The sequence below is a fragment of the Micromonas commoda genome, chromosome 14, assembly GCF_000090985.2.
Source record: "Micromonas commoda chromosome 14, complete sequence".
In the NCBI taxonomy this organism is placed as follows: Eukaryota; Viridiplantae; Chlorophyta; class Mamiellophyceae; order Mamiellales; family Mamiellaceae; genus Micromonas; species Micromonas commoda.
In genome coordinates, this window is record NC_013051.1 from 443209 (window position 1) to 462363 (window position 19155).

Below are 19155 nucleotides of genomic sequence, written 5' to 3' on the forward strand. Positions count from 1 at the left end.
GTTTTCGGTCTACCCATAGCCTAAACTGCTAAAATGGCACTTTCACGCAAACATCGCGACGGTCAGGAACGCGCACGCGCTCGCGAACGCCGCGCTTCCCGCCCCCAACCTCGGCGTCGCGTCCTCGTCGTCCACGACCAGCTTTGGCGGCGGGGACGGGGGCGGCGGCGGCGGCGGCTTCTTCTCCGCGGCGGCGACCGCCGCCGCCGCTGTTGACTGCGTCTTGAACTTGTCGACGGCGCTCGCGTCGACGCCATCTATCGTCTTGAGCTCCGCGATGGGATCCACGTTCTCGTCTAGCGTCGCCTCGATGCCCTCCGCCTTGAGCGCGTCCCTGACCTTCGTGAGCTTGTCGTCGTCAACCTCGGCGGAGCTGAAGAATACTTCGACGTCGTACACAGCGGCGGCGAGCCGCCGCCTTCGCCCGCCGGCGGCCGCCGTCGCGACGCACGCGCCGAGCGAGTCCGCGATGCTAGCCTTGGAGTAGTACAGCGCGCACGCGGCGTTTGGGGTCGCGGCCTCCAGCTTCGCGGTGAGCTTCTTGACCGCGTTCCCGCCGATGGCCGCGTCCGCCAGGAGCTTGGCTTTCCTCTTCAGGGACTCGTCGGTGATGCCGGCGAGGATGGAGTCCCGAGTCTCCTCCGCCTGTTCCTTGGCGGACTTGACCGTGAACTTCTCGCGCGCCTCGGCGACGGTCGTGCCGCCCAGCGCGGCGACCGCCTCGAAGTCGGCGTGGCCGGCGCAGCCGTCAGCGCCGTAAACCGCCGCTTTCGCAGGGCTGGGTTCGCACTCATCGTCGCCATTGAGGACGCATCCGGCGACGGTCGTGCTCGTGGTGCACGTCGACTTCGTGAGGTACCAACACGCATCATGCCACCACCCGTTCCAATAACTGCTCACGCCGGGAGGGGCGCCGGTGTCGGACAAGATCTTTTTGACGCTCTCCTTCGCAGGAGCGCAACCATAATCTTTTGACCAATCACAACCTGAAACGGCGACGCACGCGTCACGCGTCCAGGGGTCCACAGACCCGCACTTGTCAGCCGCAAAATCATGATAATACGATTCATCCCACATTTCATCAAACTCCTTATCGTCATGGTAACAATATTCGGACCCGCCTGATGAAGAGTTGCTCCACTTACAGTCTCTCTTTGGCCTCGCTGCGAGACAATCCTCTTTCTTCTTGACGCTCCAGCAGAATACGACGTTCTCGTATTTCGGGCAGAACTTGGCATCTCCCCAGGAGTACCTCTTCCTGCACTCGGCCGCACTGAGGACACCGGCGCTGTCGCAGCTCGTCTTCTTGTTCCCTTTGCGCACGTACCCGTCGTTGCACGTCGGAGTGCACGACTTTGACTTGGCGAGAAGGTTGCCGCAATCGCCCTTCCCGCCGTTGACTGGCGCGGATGAGACTTCGCATCCCGCGGCACAGGTGGCGTTCTTCAGGTACCCCGACACGCAGGTCGTCGGTCTTGTCGCGCTGTAGCCCGAATTGCACGTCGGCTGGCAGCTCGAGCCGGACGCGAGCTTCGCGGGGCAGTTGCCGACGGAAGCGTTGGGAGGAGCGACGGACGTGTCGCACGTGGTGCCGACCTCGAAAACTCTCGTGTGCTTCGCCCCGTCAGAGAACACCGCCACGCGAGAACCATCCCCGGAAAGGGATACCATTGCACCGACCTGATCACTTGCGGATTCCCCCCGGATATCAAGCATGCGCCCCCACGATTCAGCTTCCGAGTCCCATTGATGCACCAAGACGACGCCCTCGTTCCACGAGTCAGCATACGCGACGCGGGTACCGTCACGCGAGAGGGACGTGTAATAGCCAAAATATTCAGTCCGAATGCTGCTCCATGCTCCAGAACTCCATTTGTACACATTTCCGTACGAGCCCGCCACGACGTTTCCGTCGTACGAAATCGAGGCTGTCCCTTCCAGATCTATCGAGTCTCCGACGATCGACCACGACGACGATTTCCACTCGTAGACGTACCCTTTTTGGGCCCATCCGTTGGTTTTGAACAGGGCGACGCGTTTGCCGTCGCCGGAGAGCTTACCGGCGTCCGCGTAGACCTTTTGGCTGTATGGACCGAACCAGGGGTAAAACCCTGAGCTCGTCGACCACGCTTCGATCGGTTCACCCATCTGGGTCCACGCTACACCGGATGCCGTCAGGTCGCTTGCGGGCCACTGGTAAATTCGGACTCGGCCCGTCATCGTCGCGTTGTGATCAGACGAATCGTAGGAAGAAAGAGTTTGATTGTTGTTTCCGATCGCCAACACCTTGCCGTCACTCGAGAGCGAAACTTCAGCGTAATATCCCTCGGACGAGGACCCGACGATATCGGAACCGACCCGTTGCCAAGAGCCGGATGCGTAGTGATACACGGCGACGGTCCACCAAACTTCCAAACCGGCACCGTTGAAATCGCCGCCGTTGAAATCGCCGATTGCTACCACCTTGCCATCGCCTGAAAGACACGCGCTGACGATACTTCCATGCGGCGGGGAGATCCTGGCGCCGAGAAGCGTCCATGCGCTTGAGCCGGACTGCCATTCGTACACATCGACGTAAGCAGGAACAGGGATCGAGCCGACGAGCAGGCGCGAGCCATCCTCGGAAAAAGACAAGACGCTCCCCGGTTTTTCTGATCCGCTGCCCGTGAACGTGGCTCCAATCTGGGTCCACGAAGCGCTGCGTCCGTGCCCCGCGATCTCGAGGGCGGTCGATTTACCCGAGAGGAGGAGGAAGACGGCGACGCACAGCCACCGCGTCAGGGTGGCGCGCGGGAGTGCGGTCGAGTTAGGCCTCGTCTCGGTCATGTCAGTCAGTCGCTGCTCGTCGGTCACGTGTGGGGTGGGAGGGGGGCGGTGCGGGGTCAGCCGCGGGACGGGGCGAGGACACTCACGGCGACGCGGTCGCGAGACCTCCCAAAAGCGGCATCGCGCGCAAGGCAACCGAAGCCGTCGGCGCGCGCGGTCTCGCTCGGTTCGGCGATGCGGAGACTTGCGTGCGCTCGAGACTTGCGCCCCCCTCTCGGCGGCCGGCGATTTATCCGAGCACTGCCCAGAAACCAGGGGGGGACCAGAAAACGGGGGATTCGACACTCGAGCGTCGGACGCACCTCGGCGCGTATCGGGGTTTTGCGGGTGGGGGGGCTGCGCGTCTCGCGCGTCTCGCTCGCTCGTGGCGCGGGGGCGAATATCGGGCGCGGGGGAGGCGCGCGTGTCAGGGCTGGGCCTGGCGGGCCACTGCGGCTCTCGTTTCGAGCCAAAGATTGTTTTTTGATCACGTCCTCGCTGCATGGCATCGCAAGCCTTGCCGGCAGCGTCGCCAGATGCCGCGAGGAGCGTGGATTTCGTCTGACTGAAAAGAGCATAGGACATTTTCAATATATGATTAACCGACTGCGGTTGTAGTCAGACAAATCTCAGATTTACCGCCGGTGCCGACGCCAAAAAGCGTGCGGTGATGCGGAACTTTCGCGGCCAGCCAGCCAGCGGCGGGAAAAGCACGGCAAGCACGTGAAAAAAATATCTGTGACCGCGCCGTGCCCCGTGCCCCATAGTCGATAGCGCGCGGGGTCGCACCTCTCGGGGCGATCACCCCTCGACTCGATGTCCGCGATCGCAACATCGTCGTGCCTCTCGGCGGCCGCGAAGGCCGTCGCGCGCGACGCCCTCGGCGCGCTCCAATCGAGGAATATCTGGCGCACCCGGGGAGGCCGCGCCGGATTACGGCCGCGCGATCGCCGGAGCCTGGTGACCCGCGCCACCGCCACCGCGGGTCGCCTGTCGGGTTTCTCCGGCCCGCGAATCTCCCCGACGAAGCCCAACAGCCAGACGATGGTGGGCAAGACCCTCAAGAAGGTCAAGCCCGGCGATCTCCTCGCCCTCACGCTCACCGCGGGCGACGGGAGCGGCCACCTCGCGTCCGGCGAGGATCTCAACCAGGTCACGTGGATGGTCGCCACCAAGCTCAGCACCTCCACGGGCGGGCACCTCTGCGTCGACGGCGAGGTCAACGGACTTCGCGTGCAGGTCATCGACCAGGGCGCGCGGGGCGGCGCGAGACTCGGCATCGTCGGCCTCGTCGTCGACCCGGGCGACAGCTGGTGGCACGAACGCTTTCCGGGATGGAGAGCGCACCTCGCCAAGCGAGAGGAGCTGGAGACGTCCGTGATGAACTCCGTCGTGGACCTCCGGATCTGCATGTCCCTGGACAAGATCGAGCGGTGCGTCGTGACGAACCCGTCGTTGTGGTGCGCGGGCGCCGACTCCCCGCGCAGGCGCTCCGTCATCACCGACCCCATCGAGCGAGCCACGCAAACCGCCGGGGAGATTCTCGCTCTACTCAACGGCGAGCGCGGAGTGGTGATGTGCCAGCTGTGGGCCGGGTGGGCGCCCATGCACGAGCAGCCCGTGGAGGCGCCCTACGTCACGCAGCTCCTCCGACGGGCCATCGAATCCGGCGTCGTCGGCGTCGCCATGAGCGAATCCGACGACGTCGAGGGTAACCCCGGGCTCACCGCCGTCCTGTACAGCAAGAAGGATGGGCAGGAGAGCGCCGGGGACGGCGACGCAAGAAAGAAGCGGGTGCGCACGTGGCGCGCCAAGGACTGCGAGCGATGGGCGCGGAAGATCGCCGAGCTCGGGGCGCAGGCGGACTGTCCCGCGGTGACGCCTTACGAGTGCGTCTTGGTAGGCATGGCGCTCGGATACGACGAGCGAGACATCGCGTACCACCTTCAAGGGCTGGGGTCGCCGTTCAGCGCGGCGCTGTTCGAACGCGCGAGGGAGGTGCTGGAGGGGAAGGACGGCGCGTCGGGGAAGAACGAGGAGAAGAAGAAGAAGAACGGGGGGCTCATGGGCGGCATCTTCAAGTGATGAGCCGGAGGCTTTCTGGCTAACTCTCGGTGCTCATCAGGAACTAATACTACACGGACTACTGGTACAACTACTCGCGCCCGGCGCCGTCACATCACCGTCTCGATGAAGCCGCACCTACCGCACTCCGCCCACAGCGCCTCCACCCCGAACGCGTTCCGCACGTCGAACGCCAGCGCCCTCGCGTCGTCGCACCCGCCGTTCTCCGCGTGCGCCGCGTACGTCTCCGCCAACCGCCGACGCAGGTGGTCCAGCCCGAAGCTCGCCTCCCTCGAGGATGCATCTAATAACCCGTCTTTCGCCGAGCTCCCCGATCCGCCCCGGTTTCCCGCTCGAGCGCGCACGCGCCGCTCCCCCGGCACCTCCCCCCGCGCCAGCCGAAAGTTCCCGCATCCGCAGAACAGGACGTCGTCCGTCATGAGCACCCTTCGCGTCGAGCACACGGGGCACGGCACAGCCGGCGTCGAGTCCCCACCTCCGGACGACAGCTGTGCGCCCGCGGCGATGGAGTCCACGGTCCACGCCTCGAACGATGCCACCGCCGCCGCGAGTTCGTCAGCCTCCTGCGCCTCCACCGACTCGAGCTCCGCCGCGAGCATCGCGGCTTCCTCCCGTCTCAGGTCCTCCTCGACGGCTTCGTGCATCGCGAGCATGAGGTCCTCGTACTCCACGGAGGTGAGCTTCGTGCCCGCGTGTTCGTCCCAAGACAGCGCCGGCGACGACAGCTGTGCCGGCGACGGCGACCGGCGCGACCGTGGCTTGACGATGGGGTCGTCGTTCCACATGCCGTCGTCGGACGTGGACGGCGCGGGCGACGCGTCTCGTCTCTCCGGCGTCGCGTCCGGCCGATGGTGTCGTTCGGCGCGGGTCACCTCGTCGGCGAGTATGTCGGCGAGCTCGAGGCGCACGCCGTCGCGGAACAAGGCGGGGGATTCGCCGGCGGTGCCGCCCCGCGCCCTGGAGAGGATGGCGGTGCGACTGGCGCGGACTCGCTCGATGACGTCCGCCCTGAGCCGGTCCTGGGGAGAGAGGGTGGGGGGCGGTGGTGGGGCGGGGCGTCAGGCGCGAGATCCTTCCGCGGATGGGCGACGGATGGGCGACGGGGATCTGATGAGGACGGGGCGGGCGCGGACCTTCCACTCATCGGGGCTGCGCTGCTTGACGCCCTTGCGATGCTGCGCCGGTGGGTCGTTCATCGCGCGCGCGCGCCTTTCGACCGGCCCGGCGACGCGCGGCGCGCACCGCGACTGCGAGGCCACTCGCGAAGGTGCTCTCTTTTATTACCGGTGCTGTTTTCTCGGAGCGGTCGACCCGCGGACTTCGTCACTCTCCGACGCACGCGCGCCGCGAGGGATGACGCCGAGCGCCCTCTGGTCGGACGCCGCCCTCGGGCGGCGCGCGACCGCCGGACGCGCCCCGACTCCCGGCCGCGTGGGCGGCACGCCGGTCCGAACCCGCGCGTCCGCGGCGTCGTCGTCATCGTCCGACCGTCTGGATGACGCGATCCTCCTCTCCGCCAAGCTCATCTACGCGTCGTCGCCCGCGATGGAGCACACGCGCGAGGGGCACCCGGAGTCCAACCTCCGCGTCCCCGCCATCCTCGACGCCCTCGCCGCCGCCAACCTCACCCCGGAAGCGCGCGCGGGCGAGCTCGTCAGCCTCGACGCCTTCGCCCCCGCGACTCGCGAGCAGGTCATGGAGGTGCACACCAAGAACTACGTCGGCGGCCTCAACGTCCTCGCCAAGACGCGCGCGCCGATGGACGTCACCGGCGACACGTACATCACCTCCGCGTCGTACGACGCGGCGCTGCGCGGCTGCGGCGCGGCCATCGCGCTCGTCGACGCGGTGTGCGACGCTGCCGAGATTCGCAAAAGTCGCGAACCCGGGTCGTCGACTCTCGCGCCCGCGGCGTTTGGACTGTGCCGACCGCCCGGTCACCACGCGACGCCCAAGTCCGCGATGGGATTCTGCCTCTTCGGCACGGTCGCCGCGGCGGCGAGGCACGCGCAACGCGCGCGCGGGATGGCGCGGGTGATGATCTTCGACTTTGACGTGCACCACGGCAACGGCACGAACGACATCTTCAGGGACGACCCCTCCGTCCTCTTCGTGTCCACGCACGAGGACGGAAGCTTCCCGGGGACGGGGAAGATGTCCGACGCCGGCGAAGGCGACGGCGTCGGGGCGACGATCAACGTGCCGCTGCCCCCCGGGTCCGGCGACGCCGCCGCGCTCGCGGCGTTTGACGAGATCGTAGCCCCGGCAGCCGCTCGATTCGCGCCGGATATCGTCCTGGTGTCCGCCGGGTACGACGCGCACTGGCGCGACCCGCTCGCGGGCCTCAGCTTCCGCACCGGGACGTACTGGCGTCTGAGCGCGCGGGTCAAGGCGCTGGCGGACGAGTTGTGCGGCGGGCGGTGCGTGTTTTTGCTGGAAGGGGGATACGACCTGACGGGTCTGGGCGAGGGCGTCGCGGATTCGTTCAGGGCGCTGCTCGGGGACGGGTCGGGGGAGGACCCGGGGGCGATCGCGGGGCTGACGGACGAGCCGACGGAGAAGGTGCGCAGGGTGCTCGCCGAGGCCAAGGCGATGCACCAGCTGTAGTCGTTCGCGACGAAAACGAAAACTCGACTCGTTTTAATTTTTACCTTCGAGGGTACCTTCAAGGGTACCTTCGAGGGTATATTACCTTCTAACTCGGACGACGTTACTCGTTCGCGAGATCCACGACGTCGGCTCCACGCGCCGTCGCTCCCTCCGCCGTCGATCGCCCGTCTCCGATGCCAAACACGAATCGCATCCGCTCGAACGTTCGCCTTCCGATGGACCCGCCCCCGAGGCCGAGATCGCCGCCGTCGCGCGTCACCGCGAGCCTATCCGCGCGCTCGCCGTCGCCCTCGGGGTCGTCGCCGTCGTCGTCGCCGTCGCCGGGAATCGAACCGACGACCGTACCGTCACCGCCGCCAAATTCAGCGCCAAACTCCCGCTGCCTCGTGCGAAACGCCAGCAGCCGCTCCTCCACGGTGCCCTCCACGAAATACGTCACGCACCGCACGGGACGGGTCTGGCCGATGCGATGCACCCTGTTCGCGGCTTGCGCCTCGTCGCCCGGGGACAGGAAAGGCTCGAGGAGGACGACGAGGTCCGCCTGCGTCAGCGTCAGCCCGGCAGCCGCGGAACCCGCGTGCAGCAGAAGCACCTGCGTCGCGGGATCGTCCCTGAATCGAGCGATGGCGCCCTCCCCGGAACCGTTGTTCGAACCGTTGGTACCGCCGCCGTTGGTACCGCCGTTGGTACCGCCGTTAACACCGCCGCCCCTATTGTGAACTCCCACGCTCTCGCACCCGATGCCCTCCCACCGCAGAACCTGCTCCGCGTGCGCCAGCGCGTCGCGAAGCTGCGAGAAGACCACCGCCTTCCCGGAACCACCCGGCGCGGCGAGCGCCTCACGCAGGTCCCGCACCAGCGCCGACATCTTGGGCGATTGGCGCATAGACGCGCGGTGCAGGTGCGCGAGGAAGCGTCCTCCGTCCATGGACAGCGCCGGGTAGCGCCCGTCGCGGTAATCCGCCGGGTTCTCGCCGTCCGGGAGCGGGAGTCGGCTGAACTCGGAGGGGCGGGCGGCGGGGGTGAATCTCACCACAGCGCCGTGAACCTCTACGGCGTCGTTCCTCGCTGGCTCCTCTCTGGCGTCGTTCCTCTCCTCGCCGTTCCGTCGCCGCCGCCGCTCCTTCGAACCCCCCGCTCGCGCTTCCGTCCCTTTCCCTTCCTCGTCTTCCTCCTCCCCGTTCACGTCCTCCTCCTCGGCGGGGGGTATGAGCCGGATCAGTTCGTCAATCGTGAACGGCTTTCGGCACAGCGGACACGGCGGCGCGCTCGACGCGCCTCCCCCGTGCAGCGGCGCGGCGTGATACCACGTCACCATGCACCGGGTGCACGCCAGGTGCATGCACCGCGCGATGCACGGGTGCACCGCGGGCTGCACGCAGATGCAGCACTGCGGGGCTTTCCCCGCCATCACCTCGTTGAGCAGGTCGAACCCGCTCTGCTGGACGGTGGCGTGATCCAGCGAGGTCCAGTCCGCGCCCGCCTCTCCCGCGGCGCGAAGCGCGCGGAGGTACGGGAGGAGGCTCCCGACCTCGTTCGCCAGCCGGTTCGCGTGCTGCGAGTGCGCGGCGATCGCGTCCCTGAGCGTAGCCGCCACGGCGAGCGCCGAGAGCGGCCCGCCGGCTCCCGAGTATGCCGGCGACGCCGCGGGCACGGCGAGGACGAGCGCGCCGCCCACGGGCCGGCACCCGCCCGGGAGCTCGTCCCTTAACCTCGCCTCCGCGTCCCGCTTCGCCGCCCTCGCGCGCTCGAGCGCCAGCTGATCCTCCTCCGGCGCGTCCCTGATGGCGCGCGTGGGCTTGTTCGTGGTTGGATCGCGAGCCTGCGCCCGCGCCCTTCGCGTTTCGACGTCGGCGTCGGCGGAACGCACGGGAGCCGCCAACGCGTCGGCGAGTAACGCGCGGCGAAGGAACCGGACGCCCAGCCTCCGCCTGTCCTCGACGACCGCCTCGCTAAGGTTCGTTAAGGACCCTAAGGCGTTCGCGTCAACGTCGTTAAAATCGTCGTCAATGAACCGGAGGGTTTCCGGAGGTTGTCCGTGCTCGCGGAAGAGACGAAACGCGGCGCCCGACGTGATCAACTCCACGGCGAGGAGCCAACGAAGCTTTGGAAGCGGCGCCCTGGCGTCGGCGATGGCCTCCGTCGCGGCGGCGGCGACGCTCCTCGCGATCTTCACCGCCTCTTTCACGCGTCCGCTCTTGTTCTCCCTGTCGGACAACGCGCGGTGCGCTTCCAAAGCCTCGCAGCACGATGGGTCGTCCGACGATTTTATCCTCCTCGAGCACGGACACGGCGACCAGTTACACCCGCACAAGTCGTTCAACCGCCCCGGGAACGCGTGCTGCAGCGCGTGCAAGCCCGCGTGCGCGAGGAGCCTTTTCTGTCTCTGGCGCGTCGCGCGTTCCTTGGCCACGTTCGCGGCTGTTCCGCACGTGATCCCCTCGCGGCCCGGCGCGCGCTCGTCCCCCTTGGCCAGCAGCTTGAACACGTTGCCGCAGACGGCGGCGAGCTTGTGCGCCAAATCGCTGCCCCCCGCGTCGGCGTACTCGCGGCTCGTGCCGCGCCACGCCTGCACGCTCGCCTCGAACGTGTGCATGTCCCTGTTCCGCAGCTGAAACGCGCTCAGGGCGGCGCCCGACGCGCCCGACGCGTCCCCCTGCCGCGCGACCCGCACCTCCTGCGCGTCCCGCGCCGTCATGAGCTCCACCAGCGCGGCGCCCGCGGGGAGCGCTCGCACCCTGCAAAAGTCCGCATCCGCCGCAGCCTCGGCGGCGGACACGTCCACGGTTCCGGCGAGGCCACGATTCCGGAGCCCGCCCGCACCCCTCCCGTTAACGCCGTCGCCGTGTCCAGCCCCCCCGACGCCGCCGGGTGCCGTCGCCGCCGCACGAAGCGCCTGGTCGACGTCTCGCAGACGCGAGCGAACGAGCGTCGCCGAAGTCGTGGCTCCTCTAACCAATCGGAGCAAACGCTGCGCCAGCAATCTCGCCTGCGTGGCGCGCGACGATCCCTGGTACTCGCCCGCGAGCCACGCCGTTTGGAGGGTGGCGAGGGCGCCGCGCGCCGCCGCCGCCGCGTGGTGCTCGAGGAAAGCGCACACGAAACGTTCGGAAGCGTCACCGGGTTCGTACCCGTGGACGACGGGCCGCCATACCCTCGAGGCACGAGGGAGCGTCAACAGCGGCGTGCCGTCCACGATCCTCCTCTGGGCCTTGGTGTGCCTCACGATGACGCCGCGGAGCAGCGCGTGAAGCAACGGGAGGGCGTCGGGGTCTTTCGCCGCCCACGGTCGACCGACCCGGTGCGCCCAGAAGCCGTCCGTCTGGTCGGAGAGACAAAACGGCCAAACCCCCAAGAAGGCCAGTTCGCCGTTGAGGTCGTCGACGCCGCCGTGGAGCGGGGTGCCGGAGACCATCCACCGGAAATCGGCGACGAGGCATCGACACGCCACCGCGAGCTGCGTGGTGGACGAGCGAACCATCTGACACTCGTCGAGGACGACCCTTCGCCACGAGACGCGAGACAAGATTTTCTGAGCCCTCTCGTTCCTGGGCGCGGAGGCGCCGTCGCCGGTGCCCGTCTCGCGTCGCCTCTTCTTGGCCTCCTTCTGCAGCGACGGGTACGTCGCCAGGACGACGTCGTTATCCGCGAGCTTCGACGCGAGTTCCCGCTCGGAAACCTGCCGCGGCGCGCCCCGGCCTCCTCTGCCCCTGCCCGAGTGGATCCCGATTTTCATCGTCCCGGGACGCACGCACTTGGCGCACTCAGCCTCCCACTGTCGAAGCAAGGGCGGCGGGACGATGATGAGCGTCGCCCTCGACGGTATCAGCCCGTCGCGGTCCTCCTCCTCGCGCTGTCTCCTCTCCTCCGCGTCGTCCTCGTCCTCGTCCTCGTCCGGGTGATCCGCGTTTCTCGACCCCTTCCCGTTGAGCCGATCCTCCTCCCCCTCCTCCCCCTCTTCCTCCTCCTCCGCCTCGGGCGGCTCCTCTTTCGCGGCGGCGGTCTTGGCCTCCACGGCGGCCCTCGCCGCGTCCGCGTCCGCGCTCACCAACGCCAGCACCTCGAGCGTCTTCCCCAGCCCCATCTCCTCGCTCAGCATCCCCCCGCGAACCAACGGCGGCTCCGAAAGCCGAAGCTCACCCGCCAGCGGAAAGTACCAGTATTTACCGCCGTCTGCCCAACGCCGCTCCTCCCAGAACACCCCGTTCAACCCGCGCTCGCTCCGTTCCTTGTCCCGCATCCACGCCAACGTCTGCCGCTGGAAGTCCATCAGGGGCAGGGCGAGGTTGGGCGGTGTGGGGCACTCGTCGTATCCGTCGCTGACGGCGGCGGCGAGCAACCCGGGAAGCGTAAACGGTCCGGCGCCAGCCGTGTCCGCGCCGGCCACAGCCGCGTCGACGTAGAACCTCGCGGGTCTGAGAACCTCCGTTTCCAGCGCTTTGGCAACCGGGACTGGCGGAGCGAGGTGCGACACGATGAGCCTCACGCCGTCGTCGGCGATCATCTCGAACATCAGCCTGCTCGCGTACACGGCGAGCTCGACTTTGACAGCTGTGGACTGGGATGATTCCGTTTCTCCCTCGTGAGATCCCCCGACCGCCCCGGGTGGGTTCGCCGGCGCGTCCGATACCGCCTCGAGGAGGCACACGCACCTGGTCAGCGGTACTTTCCACGGGGATGTCACCGGGTGCTGCCCGCCCGCGAGCGCGTGCAGCAGCGGCAGGCCGTGGGGCTCGGCGACGTCGAGGATGCCCGCCGAGACGCACTCGGCGAGTTTGCCGACGGGCACCGACGTCCCACGCGCCGATCCCGGTTCGCCGACGTCGTTCCAGGTCTCCACGCCCGCGGGGCCGCGGTAGTTCTTGCGGACGGTGCGTTTGGACGCGCGGACGCCCGCGGCGAGCGACGCGAGCGTCGCGCGCGCGTGCGCCTCGCCCGGGGCGGACGCCAGAGTCAGCGTCGCGACCCCGAGCAGTCGAACCTCGTTACGGATGCGCTCCGCGGCGGCGTTGGCGCCGTCGACGGTGTGCCAATCCGGCGGGCAACGCACGGGAACGCCGCGGGGATGGAAGGGATCGTCGAACGCTATCGTGGGGGGATAGAGCGGCGCGTCGACGATCGTTCGCGGGCCGCCGCGGAGCGAGTCCGCGAGCTTCGCATCATCGTCCGGGTCCGAATCCGAGACGCCGGTGAGGTCGATGGGTTCGTCGACGCCGGGCTCCACCTTGACCTCCGCCTTGACCTCCTCCTTCTTGACGCGCTTAGCCGCGGCGGCGCCATCTCCGGGCACCAGCCGCTGCGGCTCGGCTCGCTTGCGCCCGCCCATTCGTCGCGCGCTGTCCGAGTGGTGAGCGCGAGACTCATACGCGTTTGGTTTGCTCAGCTGATGTCGTAAGTGTATTAAAAATGTGACTGACGTGCAACCGCCTCGTCATCGTCAGTGCGCCACGGGGCACTTGCCGCCACCGGAAGAACCCTTCGCCTCGATGCCCTTCTCGAACCACCCGGCGCCAATGTCCTTCTCCGGCTTCAACTGAGCCCAGTCCACCTTTTGACCCTTTTCGCCCCGCCTCCGCCTGGCGTTGACGAGCATCCCGTCGCGAGTGTGGATCGTCGCGCCCGAGGTCATGACCACGTCGTGTCCAGCCACCAGCGTCAGGTCCAGCCTGCGGAACATCACCGCCCATATCGCCATGCCCTCCAGCACCGCGAACTTATCCCCGGGGCACCGCCGAGGGCCCGCGCTGAACGGCGTGTACCTGTACCCGGTGTTGAGCTCGTTGGGCTGACCGAGGGCGAGCGGGCCGAACCGCATGGGCTCGAAAACCTGCGAGTTGGGTCCCCAGTTCTCCGGCGACCTGTGCAGGTTATATATGCTGACCAGCAGGTCCTGGCCCGCCGGGACGACGCCGAGGCCCTTCGGAAGCACGTCCTCCACCACCGCGCGCCTGGTGTACACGGGAGGCTGCGGGTAGAGCCTCATGGACTCGTGGAAGCACCGCTCCAGGTAGGGCATCTTCGTCATGTCCTCGTACGTCGGGAAGGGCTTGTCCCCGAGAACCTCGTCGAGCTCGGCGCGAAGGAGCCTGAGCTGCTCGGCGTTCTCGGGCTTGAGGAGCTCGTACGTACCCCACGTGAGCACCGACGCGGTGGTCTCGTGTCCGGCGACGAGCAACGAGAGCAGGTCGTCTCTCAGTTGCGTAGACGAAACCTCCTCCCGCGCGGCGATGAGGTAGCGAAGCACGGATGGGTTGGAGTCGTTCAGGTAGTCCCTCGCCCACTCCTCCGCGCCGCCCACCTTCTCCTCCTCCTCCACCATGCGCTTGCAGTCGTCGACGAGCTTGGTGGTCACCTCCTGGATGATCTTGACGGCGTCCTGCGCAGCCTTCTGCCTCGGGGAGACCACCCGCAGGAACGGCTCGGGCAGTCGCCACGTCGGAAGCAGGTCCATGGATCGGGTCTCCACCTCCTTCAGAGCCGTGTACGTGGCCTGGATCACGGGCGCCGCGGACGTCAGCGCCTTGAAGTCGTAGTTGAACACGCTGATCCCGATGATGTCGAGCGCAGCCTGGGAGAACTTGGACTCCATGTTCAGCCGCTTCTTCTCGCCACCCTCGGAGTCGATGGCGGACTCGACGAGCTCAACCATTCGCTCGGCGCAGGGACCGAAACACCGGTCCACCATCGCCTCCACGTACCTCCTGTGCAGCGACGGCGCGACGGCTTTGCGGCGGATCTTCCACGCCTCGTTCTCCTGCAGCGCGACTCCGAGGCCGAAGAGGAACTCGCCAGCCTCCGCGATGGTGCCCTTGATGTACTTGGACCCGTAGTTGAAGAGGATCTGCTTGATGCAGTCGGGGTCGGAGACGACGACGTAGGACGTGACCGGCCCGGTGGGGAGGAGGTACACGGGTCCCGCCTCCTTCATCCACTTGAACAGCGGCTGGAAGAGACCGCCGCCCAGCAGTCCGGTGATGTCCTCCAGCTTCGCATCCGCGACGGGAATCTCCGAGTTGCCGCCCCAGAGGCGGTTGAGCTGGGTGAGCCAGTCGGGCGCGGCCATCGTGGCGCCGGCGCCCTCCTTGTTGGCGATGGCGGCGTCGTCGGAAAGCTTGGTCACCGCGAACTCGATGTTGTCGATGTCGTCCTCGGACCAGGTGTCGGTGGTGACGGGCTCCGGCTCCTGGATTGAAGCCTTGACGCGAGGCATCATCCTCGGGTTGTTGGTCGTCTTCACCACGGTAGCCTTGGACCCGACGGAGCGGACGGAGCGACCGCCCAGGCGCGCGCGCCGGGCGATGAGCGCGGACGCGGGTGCGGAGAGCGCGACGGCACCGTGCATCTTGAGCCTTTTCGCTGATTGCTCGGCGCTTACCTAAGTGGAGGTCGGCGGAACAATCGATTGGTTTGGATAGCACTCGCGATGCGCTCGCCAAAAAGTTGGATCTCGAAATCTGGTGGAGATCATCGGGAGTCTCGACCAATCACGTTGCGAGAAAAGCATCCTCTATGGGTTATCAGTCAGAGCTTTATGCCAAAAAAAAAGCGCCCGCCTCGCGTCGGTTCGGCTCCCGACGATCGCCGTATTTGGCAGATGGGCCCGCTTCCGTCGCGACAGAGATGGCCGCGCCCGAGACCGCCGAGGTTGCCGACGCGACGTCGTTCGACTCGGACATCGCCGTCCATGGCGTATCCATCCATCTCTCCGCTGACACCGCCGCCGACGTCGACTCTCGCGACGGCACGACGCGGGGCGAGAGCGGTGACCCTCGGAGCTCCCGTTCGGGCGACGACGATCTGGCACCGGAAGGCGAAGGGACCACCGCCGCGAACGGCGGCGACGCCGCCGCCGACGATCCGTTCTCGGACCCCGTCGCGGCATCGACCATGGCCAAGATCCTCGCCAGCGCCGCCGCGACGCGCCTAAGGGAGGTCGCGCCCGACGCGGGAGTCTCAACGCCGATCCCGTCGCGGCGCCGAACCACGAAAATGGATCGAACCGCGTCCACCCCCACACCCGCGCGGCGCAAGACGGGAGCCCCGGACGTCGCGTCCCCCAAAGGCCGCCGCACGCTCGAGCGTGAGATGCGCAGGCTCTCGCGCGCGCGATCCGCGCCGGATTCTCCCGACCGGTACGGCGCGCGGGCGGAGGACGACGCGGACTACGACGCCGGCGACAGGTCGTGCTCGAGCGGATCGGACACCCCCGACTCCACCACGCCGCTGAGGCGCGAGGACCGCTCGTCCTCCGTCGCCGGCGCCGCCGCCCGCGCGCACCGTCGTCCAGGAAGGAGTCTCCGCGACAGCCCGAGCAGGCACCTGGACAAGTCCCCGTCGCTCGCGTCCGTCGCTGAAGACGACGACGGGGAGCGGCGCGACGACTTCGACGACTTCGACGACTTTGACGACTTCGAGGGTGACTCCACAGCGCCGTCCAGCCCCGGTCGGCCGACCGCCGCGCGCGGTCGCCCGCCCGCCACCACCACCACCACGTCGATGACGACGCTCAGCGGAGCGAGGCGTGCGCTTCGAAGCGTGTCCACCTTCCTCTTCGGCGCGGCGGCGGCGGCGGGCGATCGCGGCGGCGACGCCAGCGGAAACTCAACCGCGTTCGCCACTCCGTACGCTTCGAAGCGCGCCTCCGTCGTTCGCCACGGCGAGTGCCCCGCCGACGGGGAGGCGTCGCACGCGCGCACCGGTCCCCCGCCTCCGCCCACGATCCGTCTGAGGCGCACGTCCTCCTACTACGTCGCGGGGGGCGCGTGCGGGGGCGATCGGGGCGGATCGGGCTTTGGGTCCTTTGGCGGTTTCGGGTCAGGGGCGGGTGACGCGAGCACGCGGGAGGAACGCGAGCGAGCCAGGCGCGTCGAGCTCGCGCGGTACCGGGGTCGATGCGCGGCGGCGGGTAAGTTGGCGGTGACGACGCTGGCGGGGACCCTCGCGGGCGTCGTGCTGTGGGCGATGACGACGGTGACGGCGCAATTGACGATGGCAAAGTTCAACGCGACGAGGGCGCTTTTGGGCAACGACGACGGGGCGCTGCCCCGCGCCTGGGCGTTCTACTGCGCGTGCGCGGTGGCGTGCGTGGGCGCGACCGCGTTCGGGATACTCCATCCGAAGGGCGCGCCGATGGCGAGGGGCAGCGGGATCCCCGAGCTGAAGGGGTACCTGAACGGCAACAGGCAGCAGGGCCTGTTCCACTGGCGCACTTTCCTCGGTCGAAGCGTGGGCATCTGCCTGGTCATCACCGCCACGATGCCATTCGGGCGGGAGGGGCCGTCCGTTCACATCGGCGCGTGCGCAGCCTCCGTGGCGCTCAACCTACCGTGGCGCACCTACCTCGGATGGCAACCCTCGCCGGAGGAGCGCCGGCAGATCCTCCAGCTCGGCTCAGCCGCCGGAGTCGCCGCCGCGTTCAACGCTCCAATCGGCGGCCTCCTCTACGTCATGGAGGAGGTCGCCTCGAACCTTCCCCCCGATTACGTGTGGCGAGCGTTCATGACCGCGGGCGTCGCCGTGGGCGTCGCGCTGGTCCTGTACTCCGCCAACGAGGGCCGTGTCGATTACGCGTCCCTGGTCATCAGCGACCCCAACGGATCCAGCACCGGCTGGGGCGTCGCCGACCTTCCCCTCGTCGCCGTCCTCGCCGCGCTCGCGGGCGCCCTGAGCGCCGCGTACACCGTCGCCGCGGACTTCTTCGGGAAGTGGCGACGACGTCCCGGAGCGTGGACCCCTCAGTGGCTCGCGAACGCGATGGGGACGAGGTGGGGGATGTGGCTCGACGCCGTGATGGGCGCCGCGCTGAACGCTTCGATGCAGGTGCTGCTGCCCGCGGCGTTTGGGTGCCGCGCCGCGCCGACGACGTCGAACGAGTACGGACCGGACGGAAGCCTCAACGTCTACACGGGACGCCGCAAGTTGACGTCGTCGGCGATTTACATCCCCCGGACCTTCGTGCAGTACACCTGCGAGCCCGGAGACTTCAGCGAGATGGCCACGCTGATGCTGCAGAACGAGGAGGGCGTCGTCAAGCACCTGTTCGCCAGGGACGAGCTGTACAGCGAGAAGCTCTTCACCGCCCCCGTCGTCTTCGCGTTCCTGGCGTACTTCTTCTTCATCGCGTCCGTCACCTTCGGCGGCGCGTTCCCGGCCGGCGTGTTCATACCCAACATGCTCATGGGCGCCAGCCTCGGGAGACTGTTCGGATTCTTCGCCGAGCAGGTGAGCCCGTCGGTGAACAAGGGAACGTACGCGTTGATCGGATCCGCGGCGATGCTCAGCGGTTTCACGCGGATGACGGCCGCGGTCACCGTGATCATCATCGAGGCCACCGCGTCCATGGACGTGCTCGCGCCCATCATCCTCGCGTGCGTCATCGCCAGGGCCGTGTCCATGGCCATCGTATCGCACTCCCTGGACGAGAGGCAGATCATCGCCAAGGGCGTTCCCTTCCTGGAGCATCACGCGCATCCGTCCACGGCTGCGGTTAAGATTGGCGACGCGCTCAAAGAAGCGGACTCGAGGCGCGGCCCGATCATCGCGTTCCGCAAGCAGGAGCGGCTGGAGGTTTTGTTGAACGCGCTCCTGCTGACGGAGCACAACGCGTTCCCGGTGCTAGACGACGTGGAAAATAACACCGGCCTCGGCGGGCTCGTCACTCGGGCCATGCTTCAGCGGGTGCTCCGAATCGTCTTGGAGACCGACGACGACGACGACGACGACGCGGATGCGGACGCGGACGCGGACGCGGACGCGGGCGCGGATGCAAAGGCTAACGCCGCATCCAAGAAAACCGCCGCCGCTCCCCGTCGGAGCACGCCGACGCTCGGGTCCGGTCGTTCATCGTGGTCGCGCAAGAGCATCGACAAGTGGTGCGTGGAGGGCGTCTGCCCCGCGCGCCGTGACTCGCGCAAACGACCCGTCGCCGCGTCGTCGTCGTCGTCGTCGTCACCCGGCAACGGCGCGTCGCAGGTGATAATCCACATCGACGACGACGTCGAGGAGGGCGGCGAGCGCGGCGGCGACGACGGGCGGGACGTCGAGGCGATCTCCTCGGCATCCTCCGACGCGGGCGGCTCGCTGAAGACGGCGCCGTCGACGCCGCCGCCGGCGTCGCCGACCGCCAAGGAGGGATGCGAGTTCATGACCTCGCTCGCGCGTTGGACCGCGAGAAACGCCAGGAAAGGACTCCACAACCTTCACCTCCCGAACCCGGGTAAGGGCGCGTTCGCGCGTCACGGGGTCGCGGGCTCAAAACCCGGCGGCGGCGGCGGAAACGGCGGCGACGACGACGTCCCAACGAGGGTCGGCGCCGCCGCGGCTCGAAGCGGCGCGCACCAAGTATCATCACACAGGGGCGACGAGAATCACTTCGACGAGCTCAAGGAGGGCACGAGCATCGTCGACCGGCTGCGTCGAGGGGTGATGAACGTCCCGGGCACGCAGCTGACGCGCATGGTGGACCTGACGCACGCGGTGGACAAGGCGCCGTGGACCGTGGACTCGTGCATGAAGCTCGCGAGGGTCCATAACCTGTTCGCCAGGTTGGGCGTGAGGCACCTGTGCGTGGTGAGCGACAACGGGCGAAGGCTGGAGGGGATCATCACCAGGCACGATCTCATACACGTGCACAGACTCGCGGAGGAAGGGCGATGA

The 19155-nt window shown here is 67.8% G+C and overlaps 7 protein-coding genes across 7 annotated transcripts; 3 read left to right on the forward strand and 4 right to left on the reverse strand.

The window, feature by feature from the left end:
• Positions 1-979: 979 nt before the first annotated feature.
• On the reverse strand, positions 980-2826 carry MICPUN_104103 (predicted protein; the record flags this gene model as incomplete). Its single annotated transcript, XM_002506136.1, is given in 2 exon segments — positions 980-986; positions 1004-2826. The coding sequence occupies 2 exon segments, from the start codon at positions 2824-2826 to the stop codon at positions 980-982; spliced, it is 1830 nt and encodes a 609-aa protein (XP_002506182.1).
• A 795-nt stretch (positions 2827-3621) lies between these two features.
• Positions 3622-4893, forward strand: MICPUN_64098 (predicted protein; the record flags this gene model as incomplete). Its single annotated transcript, XM_002505928.1, has 1 exon — positions 3622-4893. One exon carries the CDS (start codon positions 3622-3624, stop codon positions 4888-4890), a length of 1269 nt encoding a protein of 422 aa, XP_002505974.1. The 3' UTR covers positions 4891-4893.
• A 24-nt stretch (positions 4894-4917) lies between these two features.
• Positions 4918-6086, reverse strand: MICPUN_64099 (predicted protein; the record flags this gene model as incomplete). The annotated part of the gene is made up of 2 exons (XM_002506137.1): positions 4918-5909; positions 6024-6086. The coding sequence occupies 2 exons, from the start codon at positions 6084-6086 to the stop codon at positions 4980-4982; spliced, it is 993 nt and encodes a 330-aa protein (XP_002506183.1). The 3' UTR covers positions 4918-4979.
• A 141-nt stretch (positions 6087-6227) lies between these two features.
• Positions 6228-7531, forward strand: MICPUN_109481 (histone deacetylase). The gene has a single exon (XM_002505929.1). It carries the CDS (start codon positions 6853-6855, stop codon positions 7495-7497), a length of 645 nt encoding a protein of 214 aa, XP_002505975.1. The 5' UTR covers positions 6228-6852; the 3' UTR covers positions 7498-7531.
• A 69-nt stretch (positions 7532-7600) lies between these two features.
• MICPUN_64101 (SNF2 super family) lies at positions 7601-12826 on the reverse strand (the record flags this gene model as incomplete). Its single annotated transcript, XM_002506138.1, has 1 exon — positions 7601-12826. One exon carries the CDS (start codon positions 12824-12826, stop codon positions 7601-7603), a length of 5226 nt encoding a protein of 1741 aa, XP_002506184.1.
• Positions 12827-12880: 54 nt separating this feature from the next.
• On the reverse strand, positions 12881-14563 carry MICPUN_95887 (predicted protein; the record flags this gene model as incomplete). Its single annotated transcript, XM_002506139.1, has 1 exon — positions 12881-14563. The coding sequence occupies one exon, from the start codon at positions 14561-14563 to the stop codon at positions 12938-12940; it is 1626 nt and encodes a 541-aa protein (XP_002506185.1). The 3' UTR covers positions 12881-12937.
• Positions 14564-15387: 824 nt separating this feature from the next.
• On the forward strand, positions 15388-19155 carry MICPUN_104107 (chloride Carrier/Channel family; the record flags this gene model as incomplete). The annotated part of the gene is made up of 1 exon (XM_002505930.1): positions 15388-19155. The coding sequence occupies one exon, from the start codon at positions 15388-15390 to the stop codon at positions 19153-19155; it is 3768 nt and encodes a 1255-aa protein (XP_002505976.1).